At 35.3% G+C, this 20424-nt stretch overlaps 1 protein-coding gene across 1 annotated transcript; it reads right to left on the reverse strand.

Moving 5' to 3' along the window:
* Positions 1-380: 380 nt before the first annotated feature.
* Positions 381-16946, reverse strand: LOC132047391 (chloride channel protein CLC-d). The gene is made up of 23 exons (XM_059438443.1): positions 16360-16946; positions 15086-15158; positions 12909-13130; positions 12772-12818; positions 12594-12692; positions 12165-12239; positions 7418-7506; positions 6883-7023; positions 6713-6783; positions 6551-6630; positions 6284-6433; positions 5512-5571; positions 5342-5416; positions 4607-4758; positions 3521-3656; positions 3301-3432; positions 2821-2898; positions 2675-2730; positions 2467-2553; positions 2223-2379; positions 1903-2004; positions 1706-1752; positions 381-757 (listed from the first exon to the last, which is right to left on the reverse strand). The coding sequence occupies exons 1-23, from the start codon at positions 16537-16539 to the stop codon at positions 682-684; spliced, it is 2385 nt and encodes a 794-aa protein (XP_059294426.1). The 5' UTR covers positions 16540-16946; the 3' UTR covers positions 381-681.
* Positions 16947-20424: the final 3478 nt, after the last annotated feature.

A 20424-nucleotide genomic window follows, 5' to 3' on the forward strand; every position in this document is an offset into this window, starting at 1 on the left:
ATTTAGCCAGTGTTTCAAAACTTCTTAACATATAGGTTTCCTAATAACGAAAATAAAATTTGAACAAAAACATCCCTAATAAAAACACAAAAAAAGCTCCAAAAAATTTATTGAAGTTAGAACATTTATCAATTCAAAACTCCAGGAATTTTTCCTAGAGTTTGAACTGCATATTTAGAACTTAAAAATTTTCAACCGAGACATTGTGCACGCGCATACTTGTATGTACACATATATGTTATATGTTAGTAGTCTCACTCTTAAAACTCATAGCTTTAGTAAAAAAATAACAGCTTAATTCCTTCAATGGACATCACATGTAACACACAGAGAGTGAGGGTCAACTGCAAGAGGTCCTAGAGACCACTGAAATCCAAGAATATGTGGAACTGTATCAGCTTTCTTCCAAATTCCAACTATTGCTACAAATATATTCAATGAAAAGGAGCACAGCTTTTCAATTAATTTCTCATACACAACTTGCAAGACATACAAAAAAATTGATCTGTTGCTATAACCCCATCACTCTTAAGGGGAAATGAATACACTATACATTTCCTAGAATCTAATAACAGATTATGAAGTGAGATAGAATCAGATCTACTGCAACCAAATCTTGAGAGAGGAGGCTGGAAACTACTCTTCGCGGCAAAAACAGCGGCAAATCACTGGGATTCTATTTTAAAGAAGACCATCAAGAAGCGGCTGCTGAGCAGTTCCATTCCTCTTGGAACCCCTATGGTTAGCTTGTGTACCTCTGAATAACAAACAAAAATTCCGTGTAAGCTATTCCAATTTAGAGGAGTAACTCTAGAAACAACCATTAATCCATTATCGACAGAATAACAACTCCCATTTTTGCCATTTATTCAGTAATGAGTTTTGCATAAAAGAATCACGAGTAATAGCATGTTGGATGCAGTAAGAATAGCACAAGAAATACACAAGCTATACAGACAGGCGTGTGGTTACAAGAACAAACTTCTTACAACTTTACAAGTATGAGAGTGTAATAGAAATTTGATACCAATTTGAACCCCACCAAGGAGATAAACAGAAGAAACATGACTTGCATATGCTGCATGATGGCTGTACATGACTACATACTCATATAAAACGGACCAGAATAATGAATGTACAAGATTGATTTTTTTTTTTTTTTTTTTTGGGTAAGGTAAAATATTCCGACTCCCTTCTGGTGCAACGTGCCTGCCTAACTTACCAATAATTTGGCAATTTGGACAAGTGAAATAGATTAATATGGGTCAGAAAGCCGAGTCCTTAATGGCTGTCCACAACATAAGTTGGCAAGGAAAGATCAGAGAAGAAAAAGAACGAGGCCTGAATCACTCCAACTTAGTTAATCTGCAAATATAATGGATCATTTTCATTCGGGTTGGTGGCCCTTCCTTCAGTTCTAAGCTTTGTGAAATGTGGCCTATAGACCAAGCCTTTCCATTTCATTTTACTTTTTTTTTTTTTCTTTTTTTTTTTTGGGGGTAACTATGGTGTCCAGACCAGTTGCCAGCCTTTTCTTTCATTTCTGAGAAATATTAGCATGCTTAGACATTTTAGGTAATTGTGTAGTAGCTGTCACAGGATGACTGGGGAAAATCAGGTGCACATCATAATAATCAAAACAGAATATCTATTTAAACAAATCAAAACAGAATAGATGTCCATCAGTATGAGCAAAGAAAGAGACCTTACACTAGTTGATTGGAGCTCTACGGCCGCTGAATCATCATTATCCTGCATTATCAACATCTTGACTATTAACATTACTTAAGAATAACCACTTTTTTCAAATAGCCGAGAATCCTTAGGCTTCATGTAGATGCATGGTTTGAGCTGAAAAATAGCCACTTTAAATATTCATGAAGATAGGACTGGCAAAGGTACCTCGAGTATCAGATCTTTTCGAGTGATCATGCCAATAACACGAGCAGGACGGGGAACAACAAGTGCATGCCTCAGTCCTAGTTGACGAAAAAGATTATATACCTGTACCATCAACAGAATGTTAAACATTATGATCATTTGAAGTTCACCATGGCGAAACTTATTCTCGGGCATAAGTAGGAATAGATTTTTGTATTCCACTCTTAAGACAAAAAAAAATTAAGTTTACTTTTGTCATGTCGTCTCCAATTCCATGCAACCGTTAGCAAAATAATGCATTGAAATTAGTAAAGGAAAAACAATTAGATATATAACGTTACCTTGGTTAATGACATGTCTTCTGGGACAACGTACGGAGATGGGTTTAAAAATGGGGCAAGATCAATGTACATCTCCAGATCATCTGGAGTGAAATGGATATCATGGAGAGATATCCCTTTACTAGAAACAGGTTTCACAAATTCACTAAGGTTGTGCCTGTGAAATACAGAATCTGTAAAATTTTCATGTAGAGGATAAAGAAGCACCAACAAGCAATCCTCAGTAATAGTTCAACCGAGTTACCTGATTGGCAGAAGATCACCTCTTGAATCAGAGGGTAAAGGGCTATGCTGAAAATCAACTTTTGATTGTAGAAGCACCAATAAATGACTGCATAAACAGCAAGATAGGATAAATATTTTGTTCAAGTCTACTGATTAAGATCTTGGCATAGAAATCTGTCTCCAAATAAAGCATCAAAATATCAGCAAAAATTATCACTATCTATCACCTTCTTAGTATAAGTCCAATAACAAGTGTCTCCCCATTTCTTGTGTGTTCAATAACCTAAAAATCAATGAGTAAGAAGAATGATTCAACATGCAGAATTGCAGAGAGCTTCCATTGAACACAGCAGAGGGACAAAGCTTAACTTACAGGGAAACCATTGTGATCATTGCTCCTCAAAATAGAAACTACATCTGCAACCTTCACAACCCGAGGGAAGTATACAACCTAAAAGATGCAGGAATTAGGGGAGTCTGTAAAATGTAGCCATCTTCTAATCTTAGAGGGACTCTAGGAATTCTAGTAACGTTTCTGCCTTGTTTGCCTCTTCCTTTTACCATTAAGGTTACTAGTCATGGTTAAATCAGGAGCATGAACGTAGAGGTCATTCTTGAAATCTCATGGAAACAGTGCAATACAGAGCTGCTTCTACACTTGCTTATAGCAGAAATAAAATAAACAAGAAAGGAAGTAAGATTTCGACTGTCTGAATCATGCAAGAGTGCTAGTTGAATTACTCCAAATAGAAAAAGGTAAAGAAAACACCTGTCGTCTTTAGCTCGATTCTGACAAAATATGACCTTCCAAACAAACAAGGAAAGAAGCATAGGGCTCTGATGAAACTCTTACATTTTGATTCCCACATGCCTCCTTTGCCGTCATATAGCGCATTTGGTACTTTGGTCTAGATTCAAGTAATGGGATTGCCCTTAATCTAGCCTGTTCTTCATATAATCCTTCATTAAAAGCATCACCAACAGCCTACACATGGGTAACCCTTAGTCCTATGTGAATGAAAAGACAGCTGCTGAAGAGAAGTGAATGTAAGTCATACAGCATCAAACCACACCTTTGAGATGAGAAGAACCAACATTATTAGAGGTAAAAGCTTTAAATTATTTGTAATCTCGACCATGATGACACAGAGAGATACAGTCATACGCATAGAGCCTCCAAGAAAAGATGCAGCACCTAGAAGAGCATACCTATAATTTCAACACAAGATGCTTAGAAGACTTTAGAGGTGAGTGAAAAAATCAGAATATCAAACCTAAAACCTCAAAGTAATGAGTAAAATAGCTCAAAAAAATTTAATCATCTTTTCATGTTTTGATAAGGTTAGATAAAATCTTTTAAACACACATGTGCCTTCCTTTTTGTGGTAAGGTAAATAGTTTATTCAATTAATTCTGTAAAATGCAATCAATCATTTCAAGACTGGCGGATCTAGCGACATCAAGTTGGTGGAAAGATCACTTTCATCTGGTAATTTAGCCGAAATGCCATCTATGATAAAGCCAGTCTGAACTGACTACTGTTGCAGAATCAGCATAACCATGTGTTTGCTTATTGATTAGAGATCCCAATGGACAACATCAGAGACTACAGAATCCCAGACGGCTCTGCAGAGGGGAGGTATACTGCAAGAAAGATTCTCACAACGACCTCTGAAACTAGGTCGAATTTTGTTAAAACTAAGAGGCGAGTCCTTGAAATTGACTCCCTTATCGCAAACCCCCACCCACACCCCCCCCCCCCCCCAAAACACACACACACACACACACAACATACCAAAGGAAAAAAAAGAAACAAAATGACTATGACTTCCAAACATGTTTTCTACTCGATCAAGTACTGTTCCAATTGTTTTCTCCATTAAATAATCAAGAAGTATACTATGCTCCATTCCTTGAACACCAGGAAATCTGCTTCTGCCAATTGTGACAGCTCAGATCCTTAAAAAGTAACAGACAAGAAGCCAATAGTGATCATGTACCAAGGAACTAAGAATTAGGCAGATCATGCTTTTCGAACCAAAGGGGAAGAAAAAAGAAGAATTTAGTTCCAGTACAATCCTATGTCAAAGATTTCGCCAGATGATAAATCTACAATGTATACGGCTAAAATGAAGGAGTAATAAGAAAGAAATACTTACGTCCCCTCTTCAATGTTCAGCTTCCTATAAAAGCTAACCACAAACATGCCAACAAGACGTCCGTAAGTAGATCCTATCATGATACCGGGCACAAACTGACCTGCTGGAACTGCAGTTCCAAAGGTCACCACTGCCAAGGAATAAAACATAACCTGAGAGACAAAATCACCAACCATTAGTTTCACCCATAATTGTAACCATCACGACATGAAAGAGGTTTTACTATTAACTGTCTTCTCTGAACTGCATAAATATCAGAAAAGAATGCGCTTAAGCACAAGAACTCAAGCAGTGTTGGCAGAGAAGCATAAAATTTGAAGAGTTGAAAAGACAAGTGGTGTAGAAATGCATGCTACCTAAAGTGTTTCATCCTCAAATAAGGTTCACTCAACACACAGTGTGGCTATGAATATTAATTTGATTATAGCCCCCCCAAAAAAAAGTCCAGTGCAGAGAGAGAATCCTATTCCACCCCACAAGAAACTCACATCTCGGTAAAAGGAAGAAGATTTGAATTAAGCTTAAGACAACATTACGAGAACTTTTTACAATGTTAAATTCCAGAAAAAACTTCAACACTGATACCATAATTTACTATGTTTTTCAGCACATGATTTTTCCTGAAAAAATAGCAATTACAGTTCGCCAAACGTAAAAGTCGGGACGAACGCAGAAAGTACATGAAGCTATCATCTTATACAAATGGGAAGGCAGAAGCTAACAAGTATGCAATACCAAAAATGTCAGTAGGCTTTGGGCACTGAATTCATGAGCTGTCTTTGCACTGAATAAATTTCTTATAGCGTCATCCTGCAGATACGTATGACACATAAAGCTCCATCACTGAAAAGGAAACTTGACAGCTTTATTTAAAATAATTACAGGTTCAGAAATTGATTAAAGACCTGAGTGTTGAAGAATATGGTTGCGAGGTCATTGTACTCCTTGTCGTTCCGACAGTAAAACTGCAAATTCACAAAATCTAAACATCACCAACAAAAGAAGAAAAGTGAAATCGGATATCAAGAAAAATACAGAAGCAAATATCACCGGGACCCAACGCCACAAACGAAAATGAAACATTTCAAGATATTTCAGTGAAGCCTGGAATCGGACTTGAACTTTCAGCACATAATTTTATTTTAGAGAAAACAACTGTATAGTACTTATTTGAATGTTAACTTTCAGCATAATTAATCAAACCAGAGTCGTAAATCAACTGCTATTCCTGGATGGAGTATACACAACAGATTTGAATGCACTTTTAATATCTTATGGCAAATGCTTAATTATCATAAACAGATTCAAGAACCATCTTCTTGGAGCTAAAGGAATAAATGCTTCACCTATCTAACAAAACTAAGACTTGATCAATGATGACCATTGAGAAGACAGATTAGTTAAGAATTAAGATACTCAGTAATCCACAAGCACTACGAAACAAGCCCATTAACTCCAGAAAATGCTAAGCCTCAACTTTTTCATGTAAGAAACTAAGGTGCCTGTGATGCCAAGCATAAACAGATCTGTTGACTGTACTCTTCCAAAACGCAGCATAGACAGTTTACAAGCTTATACATGTGATAAAAACAGAATCCATGAGAAGCAAAGTAACAGAAACTAAGCGGTTAATAAAGATAAAATAAAACAGAGGACATAAGTCATAGAGGATCTTACATTAACATAATTGCCAAACATTCCCGGTGCTTGCGGACATTCAATGCCGGAGTTAGCATCGGCTTCAGGGCACGGAGTACATCTTCTAAAAAGTGGCAATCCGAATGAAATAGCCGAGGTTATCACAGAGATGATACAAGCTTCAATAATCTGAGAGTCGCAGACCACAAAATTAGTAAATCTAGATTAGCAAGGTAATGCATACCCATCTTCAAAGATGAGAATGTACAACTGCAAGAAATTCTTGTTCTTAATAAGTAAACTTACTTTCACACGAATCCCTTTCTTGTGCAAATAATTTCTACGCCAGTGTGTTACATAGAGAGTAAGCTGATTGAATAACGCTCCTGCAGAAGTCAATGCATGACCAATTAATTTACCAAACATTTTCTTCCGGTATCTCAACATCTTAATGTCAACCATACATACCAAGAAGACCTCCTATAACTCCAATAACTGCCATGGGCAACAGCTCCTCAAATGAGTAGTCCTCTTGACCACTGAGGGAATTGTAAGATGTCAAAAGAGTAACGAGGACATAGTGCAGAAGACCTAAAAGAAGTTAGTTACAGAAGACCTAAATGAGTTCAGAATCTAACCCAGAGACGTCCCATATAATGAAGCCTCCAGCTCCAAAATGACCACACTTTTCATCTTTACACCATCCCATTGCTGTACGGACGACGACAGCTACAATTGCAGAGGTAAAGAAGACCCGCCACATTAGTTGACTCCTCCACCTTTAATCAACGATGAAACCACATACGCTCAGAGGACATTTAATTTTTCACAATGAGGAACATGCTAACAACTATTCAAGTGGAAGTAAATTCACTGTGTTGTTTGTGATTGAAAGAATAAAATAATTCAAACAAATTATAGTTCCTAGTGAAGTGCACCACATTCAGAAAGGTACAAAGTGAAAAGCTAACTGCACTTATTCCACAACCAGTCTACCAGCTAATATGACAATTAACGACTAAAGCTATGGCTTAACATTGATAGTTTAGATACTGCTCCTTAGCAGAGTCAGAAATAGAAGTGAGCAGAAGTAGAAATTGTTCAGCAAGGAAAACATCTTATAAATTGCACTAGATGTACATGAAAGAAGCTCAAAGGAGAGATGAGAATTACCAAGACGTGACCTCTTCAAGAGCAAATAATACACCACCTACTGGAGCTCTAAAAGCAGCAGCAACTCCAGCTGCACATCCACAAGTCACCTGAGTCAACAGATAAAAGGAGTAAGAATTTGGATTTAGAATGTTCAGCTAGAGAAAAACCCTCTCAACATAAGAATTTTAAAGAGCAGATCTTAGCTTTCAGCTCCAAAATTTTAAGCAATTCCTAAGATTCATAAAGAAGCTGAAACCTTATGTAGAAAAAGAAGAAAATAAGAGATTAAGAATGTTCAGATAGATATTGTCTCAAGCTTTACACGGTCTAACCTAGATTGGAGAGAGTAATATCATTTGTACAGATCCTTATCACAATTATATGGATTGATTTATTTACAGGTACAGAGATCCCTAACAAGATTCTTGTAGATTCTTAACAACTTTAAATAATTAAGAAGAGCATGTTGTATACAAGAGGGAACCACTAGATAACATTAGTTTAGTTTTTCACACTATCAGGTTATTAAAAATTGATTTCAGTCGTGTAGATTGATAACCTGCAAAATACAGTAAGTAACATGATACAACCAGTTAAACCAGATTTTGATGTGTAAAAGATCTTTTACACTGTCAATACATATAATCAGGGTCCAAAATTAAATTGCATGATTATTATTGCAACGACCAAGAAAAACGTAAAAAGAGCTGACATACTTGCAACAAACATGGATGCTACATTTTCATAAATAAAAAAATCTGGATGCTTAAAACAAAGGATAATTGGGCAGCATCAACCTTATTTACATACAAGAAGGTGATAATGCACCACTGAATTGATTTAGCAGCAACAAACTTGTCTTTGGGAATTGTTTAACTCCAACATCATTTTTCTGATTGTTTTCCAGTTAATACTACACTGCATACTATTTTGCTTCTAGATACAAGTCCCACAATTTAAGAAGTACCACATGTACTACTTTATTGACTCCCTTTACTCAGGTTGTGTTATATCCCGTATTTTTGTACGTTGGATTATTCGTAAGCTAATCGACATAAGTTCAAGGACAAGATTATTTTTGAGATATGAGACAAGGACTTTTTAATCCCGATTTTAATAATGCACGGTTTGTTAGTTAATTACTATTAGTGTGGAGATATTAGTGAAGATTAGGGATTAATTAACCATGATTAGATTATTAAGTGGGCCCCACCAGACATGATAATTAAAAAAAATGAAGCATGAATGATGACATGCCAAGTGGGGCACGTGTCAACAAAGCTGGCTGCATATATATATTGGTGATGACTCATTAATCACACAACTTCATCTTCACAATTTCATTGAAAGAAAATTAGCAACAGCCATGGCTGCCAAGCTCACGGCCAACTTCAAAAATTTAAAAGGAAGGAAATTTTAATTCCCTAAGGTGTTCTAAACGTCCCAAAGGAGGCAGCAACATTAGAATTTGATTTGAGGAAGAAGAAGTGGTGCGATTGGTGCAAGTGGTTGTAGGATCTGTTCTAGCTAAGTTAAGGTAAGATTTCTTCTTCTTATAGTGTAATTGGAGTTAAATGATGTTGTAATTGAGAGATTAACTCTTATTAAGTGGAATTGGAAGTAAGAAAATGCATGATTTCGTTGGTGTTGTAATTGGGCTGAATTGGAGTTGTTTCAATTAAATTGGGTTTGATTGTTGTTGTCATTGTTGTCATTGATTATGTGTTAAAAAGTGAAGGAATCTGATATTTAAAGCTGTAGTTGTTTATATGAATTGGATTAGATGTTCATGAAGTGTTGGACATTGTTGTATTGTATTTAGGGGCTGTTCTTGTTGAGTTGAAGGATTAAAGGTGTAGTTATGATTAAGTATTTGTGTTGTTGTAGTTGATGGGCTGTTTGGGGCATGTTATTGTTAGGTCGCTGATGGGATTTACTTGTATATGGATAATAGTTACTGATTATTGTTGTTGCTCGATTCGAAAGAAAAGATAAGTTTAAAACGTACCTCTAGTTATCCGAATGATTTATTTTGGGTGGTTGTAATCGTTGAACTATTATAAGGTCATTTTTGATGATGTGTTGTGGCTATAGATCATTAGGAATGACTTGAATATGTTGTGGTCGTTATGTTGATTATTGTTGAATGTTGCAACGTGTGGACTGATTTGGAGTGTTGTGCGTGCGGTGCGGGCTGTTTCGAGGTGTTCTTGGACCTTGTTTTGGCTAGTTCTTGATATGGTAACTTGGACGTGTTGTTGTTGATGTTAATCTGGTTGTTTTTATAGTTGGCTTGGATATAAGTGAAGTGAACAATATAGGGGAAATGCCGCCCAATTTTCTAGAAATGAGCTACTAACCTCGAAATACGTTTTAAGCCTTTCCGTAGCTTAACCATAGTTCTTAACGTCTTAATATAGGTTGAGGTACTTCGGGCAGCGTATACATATCAAGTCACGGATTAAGCGTCAAAGGTATGTAAAGCTATCCCTTCTTTCTTTTTGGCATGGTCTATATGAGACAAACAGACGACGAATGTATAAACTCCAAAGAAGCTCCTATTCTTAGAGACACTAGAATGGCTAATGTTCTTGATTTCCAGAAGCTATTTCATTATGTCCTGATACGTGTCTATGATTCCAGAAGTCCTATTTTGATATAATCCATAGTGACATTCTCAAGTGTTAGTTCATTCTCATTATTCTATTGAGTCTCAGATGATGATTTAGTTTGCATATGGTTGCTCATGATATCGTGCGTACATGCCGTTAATATATCATTCACCGAGTCCCGGGCCGGGTATGTATTCGTGCACAGTTTCATTGCATTGTTCACCGAGTCCCTCACTAGAGGGCCGGGTACGGTATATATATATATATATATGATGATATGATTATGACACCGAGACCTTCATTAGAGGGCCGGGTATGGTATACATGTATACGACTTCACTCACCGAGTCCCATAATGGGCCGGGTATGGTATATGATATAGATATGCATGGTTCTCATCTCGTATGGCACAGGTGCATTGGTATGCTTGATTATCATACTTGCCTCCCCCGTAATCTTTTATCCGGTATGATTTTCTTTATTGTATTTCATGCTTTATAGATACTCGCACATCCCTCGTACCCCCCCCTTTCTTCGGGCCGCGTTTAATGCCGCAGTACATACACTCGGTTTGGTGATCCTCCACCCAGACTTCGTCAAAGCTCCATTGTTCGGAGCCTAGATTATTTTGGTACAGATCTTTTGATGTAGACTTATACATATCCAGGGGTACGGCGGGGCGCTATCCCGTCATATTTCACTTTTATACTCTTAGAGGTCTGTAGACATATGTGGGTTGTATATAGGTTTTGGTCAGCTGTGTCGATATGGTTCGTTTTGGGTATTTCCGTATATAGTGGCGGACTTGTCGACTTGCATATTATGTTATGTGTTGATTAGTAAGACAAATTTATGATGATATATGGCGTTATGAATCTTTAGTTGCTTTTACAAGTTTCCTTCTTGTCCTTAGTTTCGGTCCGACTATAAAATTCGTATACGAGTGTCCAGCTCGGGCCCTAGTCATGGCTCATGGGGTTGGGTCGTGACAGGTTGAATGACCAATGGACCATAATACGCACATCAAATTGCACGAGATGCATCTCATGTCACATGTAAATTCTCTAACCTTTATATCCACTGCACTCTACATGAACCACTAGGAATAAACATGAAGGAGGAAAAAAAACCTTACTTGCAACTAATGTAACTAAATGCACGACACATGTTATCCTTTTACATTCATTTCTTCCTGGTTAAGTTAAGCAAATATTAAAGAATCATGATCAAAGAAAAAATGAATAAAGAAAAATGAGATGATTGTTAAACCATAACCCATAAAGGTATGTTAAATCATAACCCGAAAAATAACTTTTTAAATTATTTAACATCAAATAGAAATAACTTTTTAAATTATAAAATTTTGGCTCTGAGAGTTAAATTAATAAAACCTTGTGCATACACCGGATGCAGATAAGTTGTCTACGAACAGGAATCACTCTCTATACTCTTCTTAATTATAAAAACACAATTTTTGAGAACTAAATGGTTAAAAAATAGCATAAGAAAAAGTAGATGATGTGCTAATGAAAAAACTATTGATCCAGCGGTTGTACTTCAGATATCTCGGTTCCGCTTATTGAACTGTCAAGACAAGCAATAGTGCTCGAGTGCCTCAACATTTAAGCAAGAGAAAAATTACAAGGAGAGAAGAGTAAACCAATGCTCAAATCCTCAAACAGTCAAACCACAAAAATAAGCAAGTATAGGAGACCCCTCAATTGGCACTTGGCACTTCTTAGACAACCAGATCAAGCGGAACTAAAACAGTACAGGACCTCAGAGGTTCCAAAATATCCTAAGAGCTCCTCGGGGAAAATTGGTAGACAATGTTCCTCCAATAGAAATGGAAAAAGTGATTCTATCTCATTTAACATAAATGACATCAGTTCTTTTTTTTTTTTTTTTTTTTTTTTGAGAGAGAAGAAAAAAAGGGCAGCCCTGTGCACATGCATCCCGCAGCAGCAGGGCCCCGGAAAGGGCCGCACCCTGCTAATGGGGGATGCTTGTGCACCAGGCTGTAGTAATTACAAGTGAGCGAAATATCAACAGAACCCTTTCCAAGTTTTTTTTTGATAGGTCTAAGAGGCTAACTATTGATTCTGCTTCATTTACAAATTCCTCTTTACACCAAAAAGACAACAGTCACTCACCAAATCACGACGATCCCGTTCACTGCTAAAAACTTGGAGCCACCTTGACCGCAGGTGATATTTTGTGGATCCACCCTGTAGTTACATAAAAATACATGAACATTCAGCATAACATTTGGAAGTAAATACTGAACATATTTTAGATGATAACCGAAACAGAGCAAGTATCGCATCTTTGATTCAAATGACAGGTAAAACAAACAGAACACAGAATCAGCAATAAATATTTCATAGCCAAAACTAAGGATATAAATAAAATTTGGATTCATGAAAAATCAAAAAGTGAAATGAAGTAACAGGAGATAGAATAGAATTCAGCAACAAATATTGCGTTGCCAAAACTAAGAAGAATATAAGATAAAATTCGGATTCATAAAATTCAAAAGGGGAAATGCAGTCATAGAAGAAAAACGTACGAGTAATACTCACTTGTCCAAGCAATGAAGCAATACAAGCACCAATATGTACAAGCGGCCCTTCTTTGCCAAGAGCAAGACCACCTCCCACTGAACCTATGCTTCCAAAAATCTAAAAGATCGAGTAAGAATAACAAATTATCTGACTTAGAGTGACAGAGAATCATCAAAGCTTAGCTGTGCTATCATACCTTTCCAATCAAAGTTCTGAAAAGAAGGATACCATGTGTGTCAATTCCTACACATACAGACCAAAATAAGCAACCCAGTAGCAAGATATTATCCTCACCAGAGATTTAACAACTGATACCAGAAAGAACAAGCGTACCATTTAGATAACCCTTTATTTCAGGAATTCCTGATCCTGATGCTGCTGGTGCGAAGTGTGTGATAATATATACAGAAGATAATACTAGAACCAGGTTGATCAAAATATACACCAGAAATCCAGCAAAGTATGACTTCTGAATAATTTGAAATGTCAATGAGAACTTCCATCCCGCAAAATTTTCAACAGAAAGATTAATGAAAACAGCAGCAAGTCCTGTGCCTGAGAGCAAATAAACAGGAACTCAGTTCATGAGAAAGCAACTATTAGATCTAATGCTGATTGAAATACATAAATAAAAGAGAATAAGATTGCTGGAACGAAATGGAAGTAAAGTTTTTGCTCACTGAGGCATGTTATTAGTTCTCATAACTCCACCCTTTCAATTTGTTATGATATAAACTGGAGTACAACAAGAAGGTAATTTCTGTAAAAATTGACCAAAACAAATTAAGCAAATTAATCAATGACACAAGAAGGAGAGCGGAATATGAGCAATTCACATCCATTTCCTACTGATTTCCATTGACTATGTGTGCAACCCTCTATAATATTAATCACCAGATTTCCCATGATTATTTGACATAAACTCATGGTTCACCACCCATATACTCCTATAACAAGATTGAACCTAACATCCCGTTTAAGGACAGGATTAAGATGTTCAATTCAGCTACTCCAAAACTTCCGGTCCGTGAAAAGAGAACCATTCCTTCTGGTAAAGGGGTTTTCCCACTCACAAAAAAAAAAAAAAAAAAAAAAAAAAGGCCGGGGGGGGGGGGGGGGGGGTGGAAGAGAGAACCATTACTTCTGAGGTGCTAAGCTGTGATAAAGCTCCAAGTTGAGCCAGAAATGTAATCATTTGGCAAGGTCAAAAGGGGCACTGACAAGTTCATTTTCTAAAAGCTCTTCTACGCACAAAAATGATACTCATGTGGTTGGAGTCTTACAACTAAATTTCGAAGCCAAGGATAATGCACACTGCATATAGAATTCTACAATTTTCTGAGAAAACAGTAACAAAATTTTGCTGATCACAAGTACTGTGTTTTTTTTTTAATGACATGGGAAACCGCAGCCGCTACCCTTCGGGTGCGCACAGGGTAAACCCAGCTCCTGTGCAATAGCTCACAAACTACACAGGAGAGGTAACCCGCACTAGGCAAGCCCGGTGCGACGAGCTCGACCCAGAAGGCAAATCCCTTGTTGTCGTAGGCAGGGAGTTTCGAACCTGAGACCTCCATTATGAAAGCCCCATGCTCAACCAACTGAGCCAACCTTGCGGGTTGATCAAGAGTACTATGTAATAGTTAGGAAACTCAGATATAAGCTACTAATTAAAATATGAAGCATTACTCACCACGTGAAACCGCCTAAAGGGGCTTTAGCACTATTATTTCATTTGCTTAGATCAAGTTTTTCTTCTTTGAGAACGGTAAGTTTAAAACCAAGTTATTACCTTATTGGCTTGTATACAATCATTTATTCTGAAATATGTCTTACCATCACAATAACCATCCACACAATTTAATAAGTTGCAAACCTCAGAATTATTGCAATGTTCTTCTTTAAACGTGAGACTTCCATTCATGAAGAATAAGCTAACCCCAGCACGGTAATTAAATGAATTTTAAGATATTCCTTAACAAGGAAATAAAATACTATGATTTTAGGGATTCATTTACGACTGAGTAGTGCAAATCAGAGCAAAAGAAGAAAATTTACTTTCTCATTTTTTGAATATTACACTGTTACCTTCTCCAAAAAAAGTTTTTCAACATCAGAAGCTCTTATCTACTTAATAAATCAAATACCATAGAAGGGAAGAGTGGGGCTCCAAAAAAAGAAACAGAAAACAAGAGAAAATTTTGTGTTAGCTTTTTTCTTGCAATGGGTATCAGATGTTGTTGATATTCTCTTTCCAAATAGAGGGGAAGATCAGCAGAAAGGTGCTCTAGCTAGTACAATTCCTATTAAAACTACTCAGAGGCAGAAAATTGGTATCACAAAAATCCATTTCTTCCAGCATTTCCATGTGAAGCAAAACACTAACCTAACTCCAAGCAATTTCAATTTGAGACAAATGGGGCACCATGGACAAGAACATACCATAGATAGTACTTTGCTATAGTGCATAAAGAGAAATAACCATAGATTAAGTTGATACCAAATCTCACCAATTCCAATTAGTAACGCCAAGAACCACTTCACCACAACAGCATATCCCATATAAAGCTTTCCTCTTTTAGCCTGTCATATAAAACACACATCAAACACAACTTCAAATATCATACTTTTCCTAGTATAAAGCAAATTAGCCATTTTTTTTCTCTCTTTTGATATTTAATAAAGTAGTAGTATAAAAGCAAGTATATTTAGAACAAGAACTGAGCTTTTTATGCAACTTCCCATTCAGATACTATCAGATTTTCCTAATATAGAGCTAGCACTCTTCCCTACAAGCATAATTTTCAACAACTTCATAATATAAAGCTACTACTTTTTAATAAGCAACATAAAGCTGTTATCATTATTTAGAAACAGAAGAGAACATGAATTGAGCTTTAAAAAAAAGACCCACCACTTGAGATTAGCTAACTAGCCATTTTACAATTTCTGATATGCAATACTAGTATAAGGCAAGTTAATTTAGAACAAGAACTGAGCTTTTATGTAATTCTCCATTCAGATAGTATCAGATATTCCTAATATAGACCTAGTATAATCTTTAAATAAGCAACATAAAGTTGTAATCTTTTTTTTTGAGCTTTAGACAAAAGAGCTACGTGCTCTTCCCTATAAGCATAATTTCCAACAACTTCATGATCAAGGTCCAAAGGGGCACTGACAAGTTCCACAGATATCTTATTTTCCAAATGTATGGCAATTAGCCATTTTTTCTCTTTTTTGTTATATATACTAATAAGTATAATGCAAGTATATTTAGAACAAGAACTGAGCTTTTATATCAGATTTTCCTAATATAGAGCTAATACTCTTTGAATAAGCTGTTATCTTTTTTTGAGCTTTTGAAAAGACCCTGGCATAATTTTGAACAATTTCCTAATCAAGATTTTCCTTTCTTCTCTTTTTTGATATATAATACTAGTATAAAGCAGGTATATTCAGAACAAGAACTGAGCTTTTATGTAAGTTCCCATTCAGATAGTATCAGATTTTCCTAATATAGAGCTAATCCTTTTTAAATACAAGTAATCTTTAAACATTAAAAAAAACCAATAGTTGAGTTTTAGACAAGACCCTTAACCTGTTGTCCCTATAAGCATAATTTTCAACAACTTCATAATCAAGGAGTGAACTTTTATGTAAATTTCCATTCAGATAGTACCATCAGATTTCTCTACTATAGAACTCCAGTACTCTTTGAATAAGCAATATAAAGTTGTTATCTTTTTTTGAAACATAAATAGAACATACTAATAGCCTTCACCTGTTCTTCTCTATAAGCATAATTTTCAACAACTTCATAATCAAGACTTTCCACAACACTAGTGCTCCCATTTCCCCCCTTTCTTGATGATGGTCCCTCTTCTTCCTCCTCACTTGCTGGAATCCTTGACCACATCAGCTTTGCCGTTTCCACCCCATTTTGAATATGATCTGATAACATCTCTATTTAAGTATCAAAATTTGGAACCCCTTTTGATGAATTAGCCCAAATTAGAGAAAATTGGGATCAAGATTGGATTTTTTTTGTTTAGTAGGAATTTTGGGTGTCAATGTCACCTTTGGGTATATGTATATGTAGGTTTTATGAACCCCTAAAACCTCAAATTTGGAACCCCTTTTGTTGAATTAGTCCAATTTTGAGAAAATTGGGATCAAGATTGGGGTTTTTTCTCTTATGATGTTGGAATAGTGGGTGTCAATGTATCAATTTCTCTTTTCTTGTTTTGAGAATAAGGGAGGAAAGTGCGGGATGCGTATTAGATTCGTCAATTGATGTGTGGATTCTGCTAGTCCGGTGAGTCCACAACAAGTTTACTTTTCTTCTTTGGGTAACAAGTATATTTTGGGGGAGATGGGAGTCGTTCCAAGAAAATTTTAATATTATGCTAAATGTATTAGAAATAAATTTTTTTAAAATAAAAGAAATTACTCCCTCCATCCCAATTCTAGATTCAACTAAGTTTTTCATTAATGGATTATTGTATTTTAAGTTGTTAATTATTGTGATTTATGGTATCTTTTAAGTAGTTTTTAAACATATGAATTTTATTTCAAAATAAAACTTCTATATCCAAATTCACCGTTAAAATTTAGAAGCTTGAATCACAAAATCTCAATTGTGCCACATAAATTGGGACAGAGGAAGTAGTTGAATTCGTGTCCTAGCGCTAACAGTTTCAATATTCTATTTTTTTGAATTATAATATATATTGCGGATTACTCGTAAAGATGGTTCAGTTAATTGAGTAATGGAGCTTTTATAATAGAGGTCTCGGGTTCAAAATGCTGCATACTCCTGGTAGTGCGGTTCCTTTGTCAAAAAAAAAAAAAAAAGAGAGAGAGAGAGAGTACATTGCAAATTGCACTGATAGTGAAGTTTGTACTCTCAGAGATCGTTTGGTTACAAGTAGAAGCAAAATCGATCTTGGTATTCCCTATTAAAATTCGTGTTAATACGACATTTGTATAAAGTACAAAATTTTGCATTACCAATTAATTTTTGTGTATAACTTTATATGATGTTTGGTTTCTTGTATTAAAATTGGATATAATCTATATGAATTTTAATATTGAAAATTTGATGTTGCATCACTAATACGAGTATAAGTTATACAAAAATTTATATATAATAAAACTAAGTAATATGTGTATTGATAAATAAGAGTCTCTAAAGACAAAAATACTGTTACAATTTATAATCCCTAAAAGACAATCTCTAAATTATTTATTCATCTTATAACAATTCATAACCTATTTATTTTCAGTATAATAATTCTCTTACAATTTATTCTCCATAAAATAATTCTCATATTATTAATTTTCGTTCAACAAATTTCTTGCATTAGAAATTAGAATCCCTTTATAACTATTCATCAACTGAAAGACTCATGAGTGGACATAACACATAGGAGCCACGTAATTATTGTTGCAAAAGATATCGTCGTAGGAGTGAAATCTATTAAAAAGAAGACCAAAAGTCATGAATGATAAAAATAGTGCTTTATATTGGGGTGGATTCAAAATGTTCCTTTGAATATATTTCTAAATAGTTTTTATTTTTTAAATTTGTTAAAATTGAGCACTTGTGATCATATCAAATATGTAATAAAATTTAATTGTCGCACTTAATGGAAACTGTGGAAAAATAGGATTTAATATGAATCTCATATTTGGATGTGTAATTTTTACAGTTTCGGCTATTTTGATCTATTTTTGGAAATTGACAACTTTTTCAGCTGCAATTTTGCTATTTAAAAAATTTATTTTTGATGTCTGGTGCAGCTTTTGTTGTTGTAGATTCAGAGATTTAACAAGACGTTCCTAGTGCTTGAAGTTACATCTTTTTTTTTTTTTGCACAGTTCTTATTAAATCTAACATTTGAAGTTTGTTAAATATTTGGTAGAGACTAAAAGTATTCACTTTGATAAATATAGAGGATTGAACTGCTAAGGAGTATATTTGAATGACCATTTTAAACATAGCCCAAACATAATGGACCATTTCTATCACTTTCTCGAGCACATCAATGTGTTATCCTTTTATTTTTCAGTAAGGTTAACAAAAGTGGAAATGGACCACGTAACTACTTTTAGGACCGATGGTTAAGTCTTAACATTACAAATTATTTAATGCTTAGCCACAACTTAGAAAGATGGCAGATATTGCTTATTCTTCTTTTAAGTTGTGGCTATTTTTTACTACTTTGCCGCATCTTTCAGTTGTGATTATTACATAACTACTTTGCAAACGCTGACTAAAATTCCAATAACAACTATAAAAGTGGCTATCTGATTTTATTTTACCTTACTACCACTAAAAGTATCGTATAACTTTTGTTCATCAAAACTTATGCAGATAAGAAATTACCTAACATATTTTGTGTCTGTAAGATATGATCTGTAATTTTCTCTGACTTTCAATCACTTCATTATCTACCAGATGACACCCCTAGATGTTTGGTTTGACAAATATCAATGGGTACAAGGAAAATTTAAGATTTAAAGTGATAAGTTCAATTTGAAATCTAACAAAGTTCTCTTTACTCTAGACTAACACAAATTACATACCCATACTCAATTAAGGACGAAGTTAATGGCGTACACAAAATTATGGCAAGCAGTACTGACGTTTTAAAAGGTGTACAAATGAACAAATTGGTGTATCAAGAACATAATAACAAAAGACAATTCAAATGTATATTTCTTTTAAAAAACAAGCTTAAAGGATATACGATCACATCGATTAACGAAGGATTCTTAGTTGAAAGAGTATTTGAAAATTGAAATTGTGTTTGAACATGCATTCTAACTTGAAAAATAGTAAAAGTTGGAAAAAAAATTCCACTTGGAAAATTAGTCAAAATCACAACCAAACACTGTTTAAAAAAAAATATATGTCCAAAATGGGTCCCTATTTCCTTGTAATTTAAAATATTGCATTCATCTCTCTTATTTTGATTTTCCCCCGTAACCAAACTAATTTGCACTTTTGTCTCTATTTTGTGTTGGTCTTAATTTTTACCCCTCAATGCAAAAAAAAAAAAAAAAAATCACAAGGCATAAGTTATTATTTTCACACCATAATATCACGCAAGTTATGCCTATGCCCCCGCGCCCCAAAGAACTTATGCCTCACTAGGCATAAGTTCGAGTTTGAAGGACAAAAAATTAAAGACCAGTTCATTTGAAGGCCAAACCGTGCAATTAAATGTTTTGTTTTGGGTAGTAGATCTATCTGATCCACCCATGTCATGGGCAATTCGCAGAATTGCCCTTCGTTTGGGGTGGTCTTTAAATTTCTTTTCATATTTGAAATCTTTAAATTTTGCTTTCATTAAAAACCCGTAGGTTCCAGGTTCGAACCCACGCCGCGATCAAAATTTTAAAAAAAAATTCGCAAGGCAAGTTTAAATTTCGCTATGCCCCAACGCATACACTCGAATGTCGGACCGTTATGTGACTAATGGATACTTATGCCTTATACTTGCGTAAGTATGCCTCCGATAACTTTGATAATTCATTCAAAAGTTTATGGGATCCGCGTAAAAGTTTGCCCATTAAAAGTATGCCACCGTAACTTTGTGAAGGAATTACGAAGTTATACGGGACCGGACCGCATACTTATGCCTTATGGGCGTTGGCATAAGTATCGGGTCGGCATAACTTTGATAATTCCTTCACAAAGTTATCAAAGTTTGCCCATTAAAGTATGCCAGTTCATTTGAAGGCCAAACCGTGCAAATTTATGCTTGAATGTTTTGTTTTGGAAGTTAAAGTAGATCTATCTGATCCAGCCATGTCATTGGTCCAAACAGCCCACCAAGCC

Source organism: Lycium ferocissimum, chromosome 1 (genome assembly GCF_029784015.1).
Source record: "Lycium ferocissimum isolate CSIRO_LF1 chromosome 1, AGI_CSIRO_Lferr_CH_V1, whole genome shotgun sequence".
Lineage (NCBI taxonomy): Eukaryota > Viridiplantae > Streptophyta > Magnoliopsida > Solanales > Solanaceae > Lycium > Lycium ferocissimum.